At 47.3% G+C, this 14,221-nt stretch overlaps 1 protein-coding gene across 2 annotated transcripts in view; it reads right to left on the bottom strand.

Annotated features, from left to right (window-relative positions):
* HDAC1 (histone deacetylase 1) overlaps positions 1–11,315 on the bottom strand; it is a 40,382-nt gene extending 29,067 nt beyond the window's left edge. For both annotated transcript variants that reach the window (XM_079917155.1, XM_079917156.1), the window contains exons 1-2: positions 11,177–11,315; positions 4,541–4,653 (exon numbers count right to left, since the gene is read on the bottom strand). In XM_079917155.1, coding sequence (XP_079773281.1) covers positions 4,541–4,653; positions 11,177–11,225 — 162 coding nt within the window. In that variant the 5' untranslated portion in view covers positions 11,226–11,315. The remainder of the gene's footprint in view (positions 1–4,540; positions 4,654–11,176) is intronic.
* Positions 11,316–14,221: the final 2,906 nt, after the last annotated feature.

The raw sequence follows: 14,221 nt of genomic DNA, 5'->3' as shown, positions 1-14,221 counted from the left end.
CCCAATGCAGCCAAAAATAAATAAATAAAATAAATAAATTTATTTAAAAATAATAATAATAATAATGTGATTCTTTATACCCTACATATATTTTATAAAAATTCTTTCATATCTATTCAATATTTTATAAAAACATTAAAAAAAGAACAGAAGGCAATGAATAAGAAGACTGGGACTATACAAAATTAGCATCCAAGGCAAGGAAGAGAGCAGGATTTTTATTATGTAAATAGGAAGATGCCTGGATGAAAAGTGAAGATTTAGATTCTGGGACAGATTAATTAGACGTGTAGAGACAGAATTGGAGAAGGAACCAAAGAGGGTGAAATTGTGTGAAAAAAACTTCAACGTGTCTCCTTCAGGTACAGAAACCTCTATGAGCAGTCTAGGGAACTTCTTTCAAGACTGACTCTCAAAAGCCATTAATTGGGCTTCCCTGGTGGCGCAGTGGTTGAGAGTCCGCCTGCTGATGCAGGGGACATGGGTTCGTGCCCCGGTCCAGGAAGATCCCACATGCCGCGGAGCGGCTGGGCCCGTGAGCCATGGCCGCTGAGCCTGCGCGTCCGGAGCCTGTGCTCCGCAACGGGAGAGGTCACAACAGTGAGAGGCCGGGGTACCGCAAAAAAAAAAAAAAAAAAAAAAGCCATTAATTTCAGGACAGACACTAAAATAAATGGCTCTCTTTGTGCTTTGGGAAAGGGATGCTAGAATCATAGCCCAGAGAAAGGAGAAGAAAGAAGGGATGAATGCAAAGAAATACTGCTGAGGGGAAGAGGACTAACGATTCATACTCAATAAAGACAGCCAGAGAAGGAAAAAGATCACATGAAAGAGAAGGAGGTCTAGAGATTTCAGAAAGAGATTATACTAGGGTTTTGCTTTAGAAGTTTACAATAAGCATACCACACAGATGAAGTAATCTCCAATCATCTCTATTATCTCCTATGATAGCTGTTGGTTGCTTCCCAAAGAGCCATTCTTTCCCTTCTTTCTTGTTAAGAGATCTCAATTTGGTTGCGTGTACCCAGCCCCAAGAATCAAATTGCTGGTGAATGGTCTAAGGACAGCAAATGACCCAAGGAGATTTAAGGGGAAATCTGTTAGAAAGCTTCTAGGACGAGTTTTCCTCTTTAATAAAAAATAGAGTGTGGGGTGAGGACAATGGAGAGTGATCCAAATTAGGGTTGCTGTAAACATTAAGGAAATAACAAGTAGCTCTGGCTTGGTACCTAGCAATCACCAATAAATGTTAGTTAATTTTTCTTCTCACTTAAAGATAGGATCAATTTTTTTTTTTTTAATATTTTCTTGGGGGACTTCCCTAGTGGTGCAGTGGTTAAGAACCTGCCTGCCAATGCAGGGGACATGGGCTCAAGCCCTGGTCCAGGAAGATACCACATGCCATGGAGCAACTAAGCCCATGGGCCAAAACTACTGAGTCTGCACTCTAGAGCCTCTGAGCCACAACTACTGAGCCCGTGCACCACAACTACTGAGGGCCACATACCCTAGAGCCCACGCGCCACAACTACTGAAGCCCGCATGCCCTAGGGCCTGCATGCTGCAACTACTGAAGCCCGCGTGCCTAGAGCCCGTGCTCCACAATAAGAGAAGCCACTGCAATGAGAAGCCCGCACACCACAACAAAGAGTTGCCCCCGCTCGCCGCAACTAGAGAAAGCTCATGCACAGTAACGAAGACCCAACACAGCCATAAATAAATTTCAAAAATATATATAAATATATATATATATTTTTTTTTTTCCTTGGCCGTGCCGTGTGACACGTGGGATCTTAGTTCCCCGACCAGGGATAGAACCCTTGCCTCTTGCATTGGAAGCCTGGAGTCTTAACCAGTGGACCGCCAGAGGCGTCCCAGGATCCATTTCTTTTTTTTTTTCTTAATTTATTAATTTATTATTTATTTTTGGCTGCCTTTGGTCTTTGTTTCTTCGCCCCTTGGAGGGAGGGGGGGCTGGGGAGGCTACTTTACATTGCGGTTGCGCGGGCTTCTCATCGCAGTGGCTTCTCTTGTTGTGGAGCACAGGCTCTAGGCACATGAGCTTCAGTAGTTGTGGCTTGTGGGCTCTAGAGCGCAGGCTCAGTAGTTGTGGCATATGGGATCTTCCCAGACCAGGGCTTGAACCCGTGTCCCCTGCACTAGCAGGCGGATTCTTAACCACTGCGCCACCAGGGAAGCCCAGGATCCATTTCTTAATACCTCAATATCATTCATGGAGGTTGATATAGTCCCTGGGGTATGACAAGTACTCAACAAAAATCTGTTAAATGAAAAAGAGAGTGCTTAAGGTAACACTTGAAAATGAGTAAGATATAACTGGACAGAGTAAATAATCCTCCCAATCAGGATGGGGTGGAAAAAGGCAGAATCTGATCTGGCTGACTTGGAGAAGTTCTGAGGAGGGGAGTGGCAGGAAAGGAGGCAAGCTGAGGCCAGGTCAGCATGGTGTAGGTGTGCAACAGGAAGCGCCATAAGGCCTTGATGCTTACTATTCCACATTCAGGTAATGTCTCTTTATCTAAATGCTAGTCTGCTCCCTAGAGTTCCTGGAAACCTCTGCTACCTTTTATGTTTTTCATTCCCAGATGCCCTTCACACCTGAAAATGCTCTCTAGTTCCAAGATCCGTCTGCTCCTCTATCTACCTTCCTTCCTTGCTTCCCCAGCTGCCTCCTCCAGTGGCTCTAGAGACATGACACAGCCATCTGGGACAGAGACTTATCTCCTTTCAGTCTCTGGAATGGTGAGGAAGGATACTGCTGTTGCTAGGTTACTTAAGCTGTCAGCACAGACTTTTAACAAGACTCTTATGCTCTAACTGTAAGACAACATAGGGGGCTTCCCTGGTGGCGCAGTAGTTAAGAATCCGCCTGCCAATGCAGGGGACACGGGTTCGAGCCCTGGTCCGGGAAGATCCCACATGCTGCAGAGCAATGCCCGTGCGCCACAACTACTGAAGCCCACGTGCCACAACTACTGAAGCCCACGTGCCTAGAGCCTGTGCTCTGCAACAACAGAAGCCACTGCAACAAGATGCCCACGCACTGCAACGAAGAGTAGCCCCTGCTCACTGCAACTAGAGAAAGCCCTCGCGCAGCAATGAAGACCCAATGCAGCCAAAAATAAATAAATTAATTAAAAAAAAAAAAAAGACAACATAGGCCTCCAGCCCCTCTTTATTTTCTCATTTGGACCCTTGTGACAGCCTCCTAACTGGCCTCCCTGCTTCTAAAATGCATGCCTGTTCCTATCTCTCATTTAAAATACTTCACTTGTGGAACCTCCTTGGTGGTGCAGTGGTTAAGAATCCACCTGCCAATGCAGGAGACACGAGTTCAAGCCCTGGTCCGGGAAGGTCCCACATGCCGCAGAGCAACTAAGCTCGTGCACCACAACTACTGAGCCTGCACTCTGGAGTCCGCGAGCCACAACTACTGAGCCCGTGTGCCACAACTACTGAAGCCTGCGCGCCTAGAGCCTGTGCTCCCCAACAACAGAAGCCACTGCAATGAGAAGCCTGCGCCCCACGACGAAGAGTAGCCCCTGCTCACCGCAACTAGAGAAAGCCCGTGCGCAGCAACGACGACCCAACACAGCCAAAAATAAATAAATTAAATAAATAATAATAAATAACTAAAATACTTCACCTGCTCTTCACAGCTTCCAGAAGAGGTTCAGATTGGGAACCTCTGGACCAAATTTGGTCCACAGATATGCTCATGTGCTTTTGTTTGCACACATTTAAAACAAACAAACTTGGGCCAATATTTTAAACCTGGGAGATTTTACATAATAATCTAGAGTTCTGGCTTCTCTTTAAAAACTGATAGATGGGGCAAAAGTCATCAGATGGAGCTGAGTCAAGATGTTAGACAGTCCATACTCTCTAGTAACTAGAGACTTGGCATCTAGTTCAACACAGTTCCAATCACTCTTTTTTTTTTTTTCTTCTCCAGCCATTGGATTTTTTGACCCTGGTGCCACAGAGTTGCTTAGTACATCCAATCCTTGCTGACCTCTCCAGCTCTAGCTCCCCTCTCTCACACCTGTGAACTTTATACTACAATACCTGCACACTGAACTACTTATATTTTCCCCAAACACACCATATTGTTCTTACCTCTCTGCCTTTTTGTGTATGTTCTTTCCTCAGCCTAGAATGCCAGTCCCCTCCTGAACTCCAGGCTAAATTCTATTCAACCTTTAAAACACTGCTCAGATATCACCTCTAGAGAACATTCCAAGGCTCCCTTCCACCTTCACACCTTATTATCTCTGCATCTTATACATTGTTTCATTGTTGCACTTACACACTGTACAATTTATTTGTGTACATGTTAGTCACCAGCACTAGAGTGAGCTCCTTAAAAACAGAGAATCTCTATCATTTACAGTGTCTGCCATGTAACAGTCACTCAACACATTTGATAAATGAGTAGTTGAAAAAATGAGATAATGAGTGACATATGGGGAACCAGAGCTGACGAGGTTAGGGAGGGGTGACGCTCCCAGTAACTCACATAGATTTCCATCTTTCGGTAAAGACCATAGTTAAGGAGCAAATTGTGAGTCATGCGGATTCGGTGAGGCTTCATTGGGTGGCCTTGTCCATAATAGTAATTTCCAACATCCCCTGAAGAAGAAAGAGTGACAGTTTCAGTGACACAGTTAGACATACACTTCCAGGAGAACCCATGAATATTTACAACAAATTTCTAGGCAAACTCTCTTTCTGGTTCATCCTAGACTCCAAGATTCTCTCCCACCTCAAGGAAGGGTAACTCCAAAAGAAAAAACAAACAAAAAGCAGAGGACCTTGGTGAGATGAGCATTTAAGGATGTCTGTCTAGCCCAGTTTTTTCCCCTGGAGCCTACAGGCACTAGGATAGTGTGAGGAGGTCATTCCAAATCTACTGGGGAACAGTAGCGAGTGAGGTGACTCACCTCACTGTATCTCCAAGGAATTCATTCCCACAACAGAAAAATAACCATCATTACTTAGAATTACTGTAAGTCACAGTTCACCTCTTGCACATCATGACACTTTATGGTGTCAACGTACATTCGCATTCATTTTCCTACTGGATTCTCACAAAAACCCTGTAAAATAGTTAGGATAGGGAGTATTATTCCCAGTTTATCTATAAGAAGACTAAACTCACCATCTCTTGATTCATCTATAGCAATAACCTTCTAATTGGTCCCTCTGCCTTCAATTCAAACTATCTGCCACACTGTTACCAGTTATTTTCCTAATATACAGCTTTGATAACATCACTCGCCTACTCAAAAATCCTTAATGGTTCCCCATCCCCTACAGGATAAAGAATAAAGAACAACTTCAGTAGCCTGGCATTAAAGGAGTTTCTTAATCTACTTTTCCAACTTCCTACCACCACCACCTTGCCCCAGCACGCGCGTGTGCGTGCACACGCACGCGCACACGCACACACACACACACACACACACACACTCTCTCTCTCTCTCCCTCCCTCCCTCCCTCCCCCCCCTCTTTTTTTTTTTGCGGTATGCAGGCCTCTCACTGCTGTGGCCTCTCCCCTTGCGACTCCCCTACGCGCAGGCTCAGCGGCCATGGCTCACAGGCCCGGACCGGGGTACGAACCCGTGTCCCCTGCATCGGCAGGGGGACTCTCAACCGCTGCGCCACCAGGGAAGCCCTAGCTGCCTGTTTTTTGTAAATAAGATGTTATGGCACACAACGATGCCCATTAGTTTATATATTATCTATGACTACTTTCACATTATAATGGCAGAGTTGAGTAGTTAAATAGTTACTACAGAGACCCACCCATATGGTACACAAAGCCTAAAATATTTACTATCTGGCTCTTTACAGAAAGTTTGCCAATCTCTGCTATAAATGCACTAGATTATTACCAGCTTCCTGAACATGGCATTCATCTTCACACCAAAGTATCCTTTGTTCAGACTGTCCCTCTGACCTGGAATGTCATTCCTTCTCTGATGATCCTCATACTACAAAGCCCAGCTCAAGCTCCAACCATAGTCTTGATCAGAATAAATGGTCTTTTCCTCTGCATGCAATTTATATATGGCATGTAATTTTGTTTTGTATCTAAATTATTTACATATCTATTTTATGTCTACAAGACTAGCTCCTTGAAGGCAAGGACAAATATGCCCTGTACATCATAGAGGCTCAATAAAGATTCAAGGAACTGAGGTGAGACTCAGAGAAGTTATGTGCCTGCTCAAGATCACACAGCTAATGAATGATCTGGGAGTCAACCCTGCTAACTCCGAATCCGGAATGCTAAAAACTACATTGGGTTTCCCAGGTACCTGCTTCAGTTCGCACTTAATCTAAAGGGCTCTGTGAGTCTACTTGGTAGAAAGTTCCTGGAACAATATTTCAAAATCACGTGAATTGCACACCCAAAGTTCTCTCCTTGGAAGTCCATCAGGATGAGGCAGATCTTTCAGCACCAGTGAAAAAAAGGCCCCAACCTCTTAATCATTGATTTGGTAGTGCCAGAAACAGGCTTCATTCCAGGGAACAATGCACTGTGGGGAATGCCACCAACAGCATCCAAGCCACTCCAATTCTCTTTGGCACAGACAGGGCCTGGGATAATGGGAAGCTTCTAAACAGTTGGATATTTAGGATCTCATCCTCTTCTCTCTCTTTTTAAATAAACTTTATTTTTTAGAACAATTTTAGATTTACAGAAAAATTGCAAAGAAGTACAGAATTCTTAGATACTACACTACTATTTCCCCACTACTAACATTTTACATTAGTAAAATAAAAAGTATTTGTTACAATTAATGAAGCAATATTGATACATTATCATTAACTAAAAGTCCATACTTTATTTAGATTCCCTTAGTTTTCACCTAATGTCCTTCCATCCTCTTCTCTTAATCTTAGTGAGGCCTGTGCTCTCAACCAGAGCCACAAGCCAGAGCACAGCATGTAGTGGCATTCAAGAGGGACCATTGTCCCATACAGACACAGACTTTGAGACGCAGTAGCAGGGAAGGCAGGCAGAAGAGTTTGTTCCCAGGGCTCCTCAGACAACCTTATCAGCCATGGGGGGCGGTGGGGGGGGTAGAACAGGTTCTCAAGGCATTGGCAGAGACATCCAGATGCAGACCCAATTTGTGGGCAGTCAGGAGTCGCAAGGTCATTACTATGTGATATAACTGGCTTCCTGCTTACCCATATCTCTGGCTCCAGCCAAAGTTTAGACCTGGGGAACTAAGATAACTTATGTAGAAAGCTAAGGGAGTACCTGAGGGTGGGGTCCAAAGATACCATTTTCCTTAACAGTTTTTAATCAGGTTGCTGAGAGACTTTAAAAAGAAATAATGCTTTTTGGGCTTCGCTGGTGGCACAGTGGTTAAGAGTCCGTCTGCAAATGCAGCGTACATGGGTTCCTGCCCCCGTCCGGGAAGATCCCACATGCCATGGAGCGGCTAGGCCCATGAGCCATGGCCGCTGAGCCTGTGCGTCCGGAGCCTGTGCTCCGCAACAGGAGAGGCCACAACAGTGAGAGGCCCACTTACCGCAAAAAAAAAAAAAAAAAGAAAGAAAGAATGCTTTTTATATAGAATTGGCCATCCCCATCCACTAACCCTGGCTAAGGAAGGCCTACTATACTATGCAATTTTATGTAAGGAATTTGAGCATCCTTTTGATATTTGCACTGGGGTCGTGGAACCAATCCAGCTTTTTTAAACTTTTTAAAACTTTTTTAAAAAGAGCTTTTTGCACTGTTCTTATAGTTTCTCAGCTTTATAGGGGAGTGACCTGAGGCCCGGTAAGGTAAAATGACTTGCCCAATACTTCAAAGCTTCTGAGTGGTAGAGACAAATCTGAGCCCCAAACTAGTGACCTCACTGCAAAACTCACAAGTAGTTTCTCAAAAAGTAAGAAATCTCCCTTCTCTAAAGACTGATGTCTTTCTACTTTTTCTCTTTTTAAACTGAGAGTGTAGAGATCACAAAACTGTGCAAACTGATAAGGCTACAGAGTCAGACGCCAGCCTCAAATGGGCCCTCACCACTGTCCAGCAATCCTTCCAATTTTTTTCCTGGCTCCCTCTTTCATAACAGCTATCTCTCTTCAAGATTCCTACTCTACCAACTGCCCTCCCCCACTCTCAGGAAAAGGAATATTCTCTTACCTCATCTTGAAAACTCCCTCCACTTTCTCCCCATCATTTCCCCTTCAAACTTACCTATCTCTGAACTTTTCCTTGCCACTTAACCTCTCTGTCCCGGAGGAACTTCCCCTTGCAAGACTAGTGTCCCTACCTGTGCTCTGGTTTCCATCTCACCTGGTCTCTTCTCAGGGATCTCCATCATTACTAGCCCCTCTCTCCAATATCTGGCTATTTTCCTTAAGAATTTGCATATACTCAACTCTCAGCCACTACATCTCCCCTTTATCAACAACCCTCTCTCTCTGTCCCAACAAGCTTCCTTTAAAAGATCAGCCTAGGGACTTCTCTGGCAGTCCAATGGTTAGGACTCTGTGCTTCCACTGCAGGGGGCACGGGTTCGATCCCTGGTCAGGGAACTAAGATCCCGCATGCTGCGCAGCACTGCCAAAAATAATATATAAAAATAAAAAAAGTTCAACCTAATGTCTCCTCTTAACCCATCCATTCATTCTTCAATCTACTGCAATTCAGCTTCAGTTCCAAACCCTGCACAGGAAACAGCTGTTGCCAACACTTGGCCACTCCCTCCCTCTTTTGGCTACTGTAACCCAACACTTTTTGGTTCACTTACATCTCTGGTCGTTCCCTTTGTATCTTTATTCATTTAATCAACAAGTATTTCTTGAGAAAATATGTGCCTACTATGAGCTAGGCACTGTTTTGGGGACTGAGCATACAAAGGTAGACAAAACATGATCCCTTTCCCTAAGGACCTTACTGTCTTTAAGAAGTATGAACAAGTAAATGGGCAATTCCAATACACAGTGACAAATGCTATGGCAAGAGAGTGCAGAGCATGAAGAACACTAGACTTTTTCTCAGTCCACTTCCTTAGAATTCCGCCCTGGACCCTCTTCTCTTTTCACCCTATACAACTTCTTACATGGGATGCGAGGGTGACTGCATCCTCTCCTATAAATAAAATTATCACCTGTATGTATGTATTCTGACAATCACCAAAAATCTCTATCTTCTTGTTTGTCTTCTAAACTGCAGACCTGAATGGCCAACTGCCTACTGGACACCTCTACTTGGATATCCCCCAGACATCTCAACAAATATTTCTTCAAAAAACAAAACCCGGGGCTTCTCTGGTGGCGCAGTGGTTGGGAGTCCGCGTGCCGATGCAGGGGACACGGGTTCCTGCCCCGGTCCGGGAAGATCCCACACGCCGCGGAGCGGCTGGGCCCGTGAGCCATGGCCGCTGAGCCTGTGCGTCCGGAGCCTGTGCTCCGCAACGGGAGAGGCCACAACAGTGAGAGGCCCGCGTACCGGAAAAAAACAAAAAAAACCGGAACTTCCCTGGTGGCGCAGCGGTTAAGAATCCGCCTACCAATGCAGAGGACAAAGGCTCGAGCCCTGGTCCGGAAAGATCCCACATGCAGCGGAGCAACCAAGCCCCCGAGCCACAACTCCTGAGCCTGCGCTCTAGAGCCCGCGAGCCACAACTACTGAGCCCGCGCCCAGAGCCCGAGCCCCGCAGCAGGAGAAGCCACCGCAGTGAGAAGCCCGTGCACCGAACGAAGAGTAGCCCCCGCTCACCGCAACTCAAGAAAGCTGGCACACAGCAACGAAGACCCAAAGCAGCCAAATAAGTAAATAAATAAATAAAACAAAACCCAAAGTTATTAACTGACCCTGCCTTCTACAAACACTCAGCATCAAACTGCCCAAACCAGAAACTTGGAATCCTTGTCTTCTTCCTTACTTCTCCATTCATGCGTTTAATTTCTGTCCCAGAGTGACAGTTCCAAGGTATAAATCTGATGATGTCACTAACCTGCATACAACTTCAATGATTCACAAGTGCCCTCAGAATAAAGTCCAACTTCCTTAGGGTGGTATGCCCAGCCCTTCATGACCTGGTCCCCATTTACTTCTCCAGCCTCATCACTTGCAACCTTTCTCTCACCCCTGCTCTCTACCTTCTAACACTGTGCCCTCAAATCTATGCCTCCACCGTTCTGCACATAGACCTGCCGTTTTTCAAACGTGCTGTCCTTTCTCTTACCTCTCAACTTGCTGTTATCTTTGCCCTGCCTGGGCCTGGCTAATAACTCCTGTTCTTCAGGTCCTAACTGAGACGGCACCTCCTTGCCTGACTCCTCAGGCTGGGCGGGTGCTTCTTCTCTGTGCTCCCAGAACACTCTGAGCTGTCCTTCCTCCCAGCCTGATAGTGGAGAGCAATTCTTTGTCATTGTCTACCTGCTCCTCCGGACTGAGAGGAAGGTGGCAAGTGCTTTGATCTTCCCATGGCCCCAGCCCCTAAATGCTACCTAGAACAGAGGAAGCTGCTGCTCCACAGATCTCTGTTCAACGAAAAAGTTTGTTCTAACAAGTTGCATCCTTCTCCTTCCAACCTCAGGGGTTCCATTTCCCAGCAGCAACTGCAGGGCCCGCTGGGAGATGGGGAGGGATGCTGGTGACCTCTAGGTGGTGAGCTCTGATGGCCTCTCACCAGAAGAGATGAGGAAGGAAAGGGGCAGTGAGAGACCTTCGGATTCTCAGCAGTAACATGTAACCCTGCAACCTTCTCCACCAGATACTGCCTCCCCCCTCGAACTCTGCCTCCCCTCTAGGAGGCCGCCGCAAACTCCACATCAGACTTCAGAAGTCCCCTCCAAAGTGACCTCAGGCTTCCCCAGGCGACCCTCTCAGCCTCGGACTCCTCCCTCAGCATCCCCTCTCAGCCTCGACCTCCTTCCCCTTAGCCTCCTCCCTCAGGCTCCACCTCCTTTCCTCTTAGCCTCCTCCCTCAGCCCCGACCACCTTTTTTCAAACTCCGCCCTCAGCCTCGACCTCCTTCTCTCAGCCTCCTTCTCTCAGCCTCCTCCCTCAGTCTTTCCCCAATGCCTCAGCCTTCCCCCTCAGATCTCCTCGGCTCCCTCTCCCAGATGCCGCCTAGCCCGGCCCCGCCCCCTACCCCGGCGCGAGGACTGTGCTCACCGTCGTAGTAGTAACAGACTTTCCTCCTGGTGCCCTGAGTCTGCGCCATCTTGCTCGCCTCCCGTCCCTCCCGTCAGTCTGTCCGTCCACCCTCCCGCCCGCCGGCAGCTCCGCTCAGCGTCAGACCCAGCAAAGAGGGGGCGGGCCTCCAACGCGTTCCGCCCGTCCCCGCCCGGGCTCACCTATAGCCGCGCAGCCCGGGCACCGCTCCAGCCAATCAGAGGCGCCGGGACGCCCGGAACTCGGCGGGGGGCAAGGGCAGCCCGGCGAGGCCTCGGAGGGCCCCCTGGGCCTGTACCAAGGTCCGCGACAGGGGGTGGGGCTGCCCCAGGACCGTACCATTCGTCCCGGGGGAAGAAAGCCGGACTGCAAACTTCGCTGTCCCATTCGGCTTTGGGAGAGTGCTTGGAGATCAGAGACCAACTTTGTCATTTGACAGAGGCCTACGGTGGAAAGTGACTTGCGCAAGGTCACTTCAGCTGAGTTTGGAGCAGGAGAAATAAATTGACAAAGGACAGGAAACTGCTGTAGGCCAAACACTGTGCAATAGCTTTACCGACATTATCTCAGTCATCTCCATTATTCTTCACGACGGCTCTGGAGGGGGCCTTTTTATCACCATTTAACAGACAAAGATAACGAAGTTCGAAGTTCGGAACTTTGTGGCTTCCTCAGAGTCACACAGTAATTACGTTCAATTTTCAATCGTAATTTTTTGAATGCCTACTATGCATCAGAGGCACATTAAAAATGTGTCAGAACCCAGCCTTTCTTACTCCAAAGGCTACGTCCCTGATGCAGTCACCTAGGAGAACTGAGTGCATTTAGATGGGAGGAAACTGATTGTCCCCTTATACTGGGAGCAGAGTTTCTCAGGATACTGAAGCTACTGATATTTTGGATAATTCTTTGTTGTAGGGGACCGTCCTGTGCACTGTAGGATTTTTAACAGCATCCTTGGCCTCTCCTTATTAGATGCCAGTAGTACCCTGACCCACCCCCAGCTGTGACAACAGAAATTGTCCTGGCAAAATGTCTCCAGGGCAAGGGGGAGGGGATTGGAGGGAGTGTAAAAGTGCCCCCCACCCTACCCTTGAGAACCACTGCACTAGATCAGTCATCAACTAATCATTATTGAAAGCTACAGACTGAAAAGCACTGTGATGCGCTATTAAAATAGCAACACAGGGCTTCCTTGGTGGCACAGTGGTTGAGAGTCGGCCTGCCGATGCAGGGGACGCGGGTTCGTGTCCCGGTAAGGGAAGATCCCACATGCCGCGGAGCGGCTGGGCCCATGAGCCATGGCTGCTGAGCCTGCGCGTCCTGAGCCTGTGCTCTACAACAGGAGAGGCCACAACAGTGAGAGGCCGGCGTACTGCAAAAAAAAAAATAAATAAAATAACAACACAGGGCTTCCCTGGTGGCACAGTGGTTGAGAGTCCCCCTGCCGATGCAGGGGACACGGGTTCGTGCCCCGGTCCAGGAAGATCCCACGTGCTGCGCAGCGCCTGGGCCCGTGAGCCATGGCCGCTGAGCCTGTGCGTCCAGAGCCTGTGCTCCGCAACAGGAGAGGCCACAACAGTGAGAGGCCCCGCGTACCAAAAAAAAAAAAAAAACTACAACAATATTAATATTTAGTGAGTGCTTACTATGTGTGAAGTAAGTTACTCGTAAGCCTATAGATCTATAGGATCTATAGATATATGTTTTATGCCTCTTTACAGCTTAAAGACTGCTTGGTCACTTGTGTTCCTCACCTGGGAACTGCATTTGGGCCACTAATTACAAACGTAACAGATCTAAGACTGGGCACTTCTATTATAGAAGCAGCAAAAGACCGTGGAATAAACCCTATTCCCAGTTCTGTGTTGCTGCTTCCTAGCCAGGAACCTTTCTGGGCCCCCATTTCCCTCTTAGTAAAATGGAGAGTGTAAGAAAACAAAGTTCACCAGCTCTGTGTCTGCAGCAGTGTCCAAAGGAGGAGGAGGGTGGGGATCAGATGAGGTCATGGGTGTGGCAGCATTTTATAAAATGCAGAAAAGGAATCACAAATTCAGACGCTTGCACAGGTCACGCAGGTGATGTAAATGAGTGGATTTATATTTATATTGGTTTGATTCAGATACTTTGCTTGTTTTTAATATTGGATTCTTTTTCACTTTCTAAAGAAATATGTCCTTCTCCCCATCTTTCTTCAAACACACTGCCATCTTCAGGGATCTTTAACTTTCCCACTTTTTAATGGAAATATGGTGCAAAAAATTTTTCATTTTCCTCTTTTTATAAAAACAACAGCACGAACATGATGATATATAACCACTAACACTCAGGTTCATTGTCTGGGAGCAATAGGGTGTGAAGGGGACTCTGGCAATGGGAGAGCTCATACCCCACCTGAAGGCATTAGCCACTTATTCAGCTCCATGAGGACAGGTAAGCCCAAAAGAGCCAAATCTTCCTATTTTTTTCAAGAGGAGGCAGAAATCTGGAGTTTTATGCAAAACTATCTCAGTTTTATAAACTGACTGCTAACTCAGTCTACTTTCAAGACAGCAGTAAGAGCCATCCTTTTAAAATGTAAGTCAGCTCAAGTCATGGCTCTGCACCCTGCAAAGGCTCCTCAAAATGGCTCCTGCAAAGGCCACGAGGCCCCAGGCCCCATAGGATCTATCCCCCTCCCTCAGGCTACCTTTACCTCTGAGATCTTGCCAGGCAAGCTTCTGCCTCAGGCTGTACCCTCTGCCTGACTGCTCATCCTGCATACCACGTGGCTCACTCCCTGACCTTCAAATCTTTGCTCAAAATTCACCTTCTCGGGCTTCCCTGGTGGCGCAGTGGTTGAGAGTCTGCCTGTCAGTACAGGGGACGCGGGTTCGTGCCCCGGTCCGGGAAGATCCCACATGCTGCGGAGCGGCTGGGCCCGTGAGCCATGGCCGCTGAGCCTGAGTGTCTGGAGCCTGTGCTCCGCAACGGGAGAGGCCACAACAGTGAGAGGCCCACGTACCCGCAAAAAAAAAAAAAAATTCACCTTCTCAATGAGACCTT

This window comes from Stenella coeruleoalba, assembly GCF_951394435.1.
Source record: "Stenella coeruleoalba genome assembly, chromosome: 1".
Taxonomy (NCBI): Eukaryota; Metazoa; Chordata; class Mammalia; order Artiodactyla; family Delphinidae; genus Stenella; species Stenella coeruleoalba.
The sequence above is the reverse complement of the archived record's forward strand: the minus strand, read 5'-3'. Positions and strand labels throughout refer to the sequence as shown.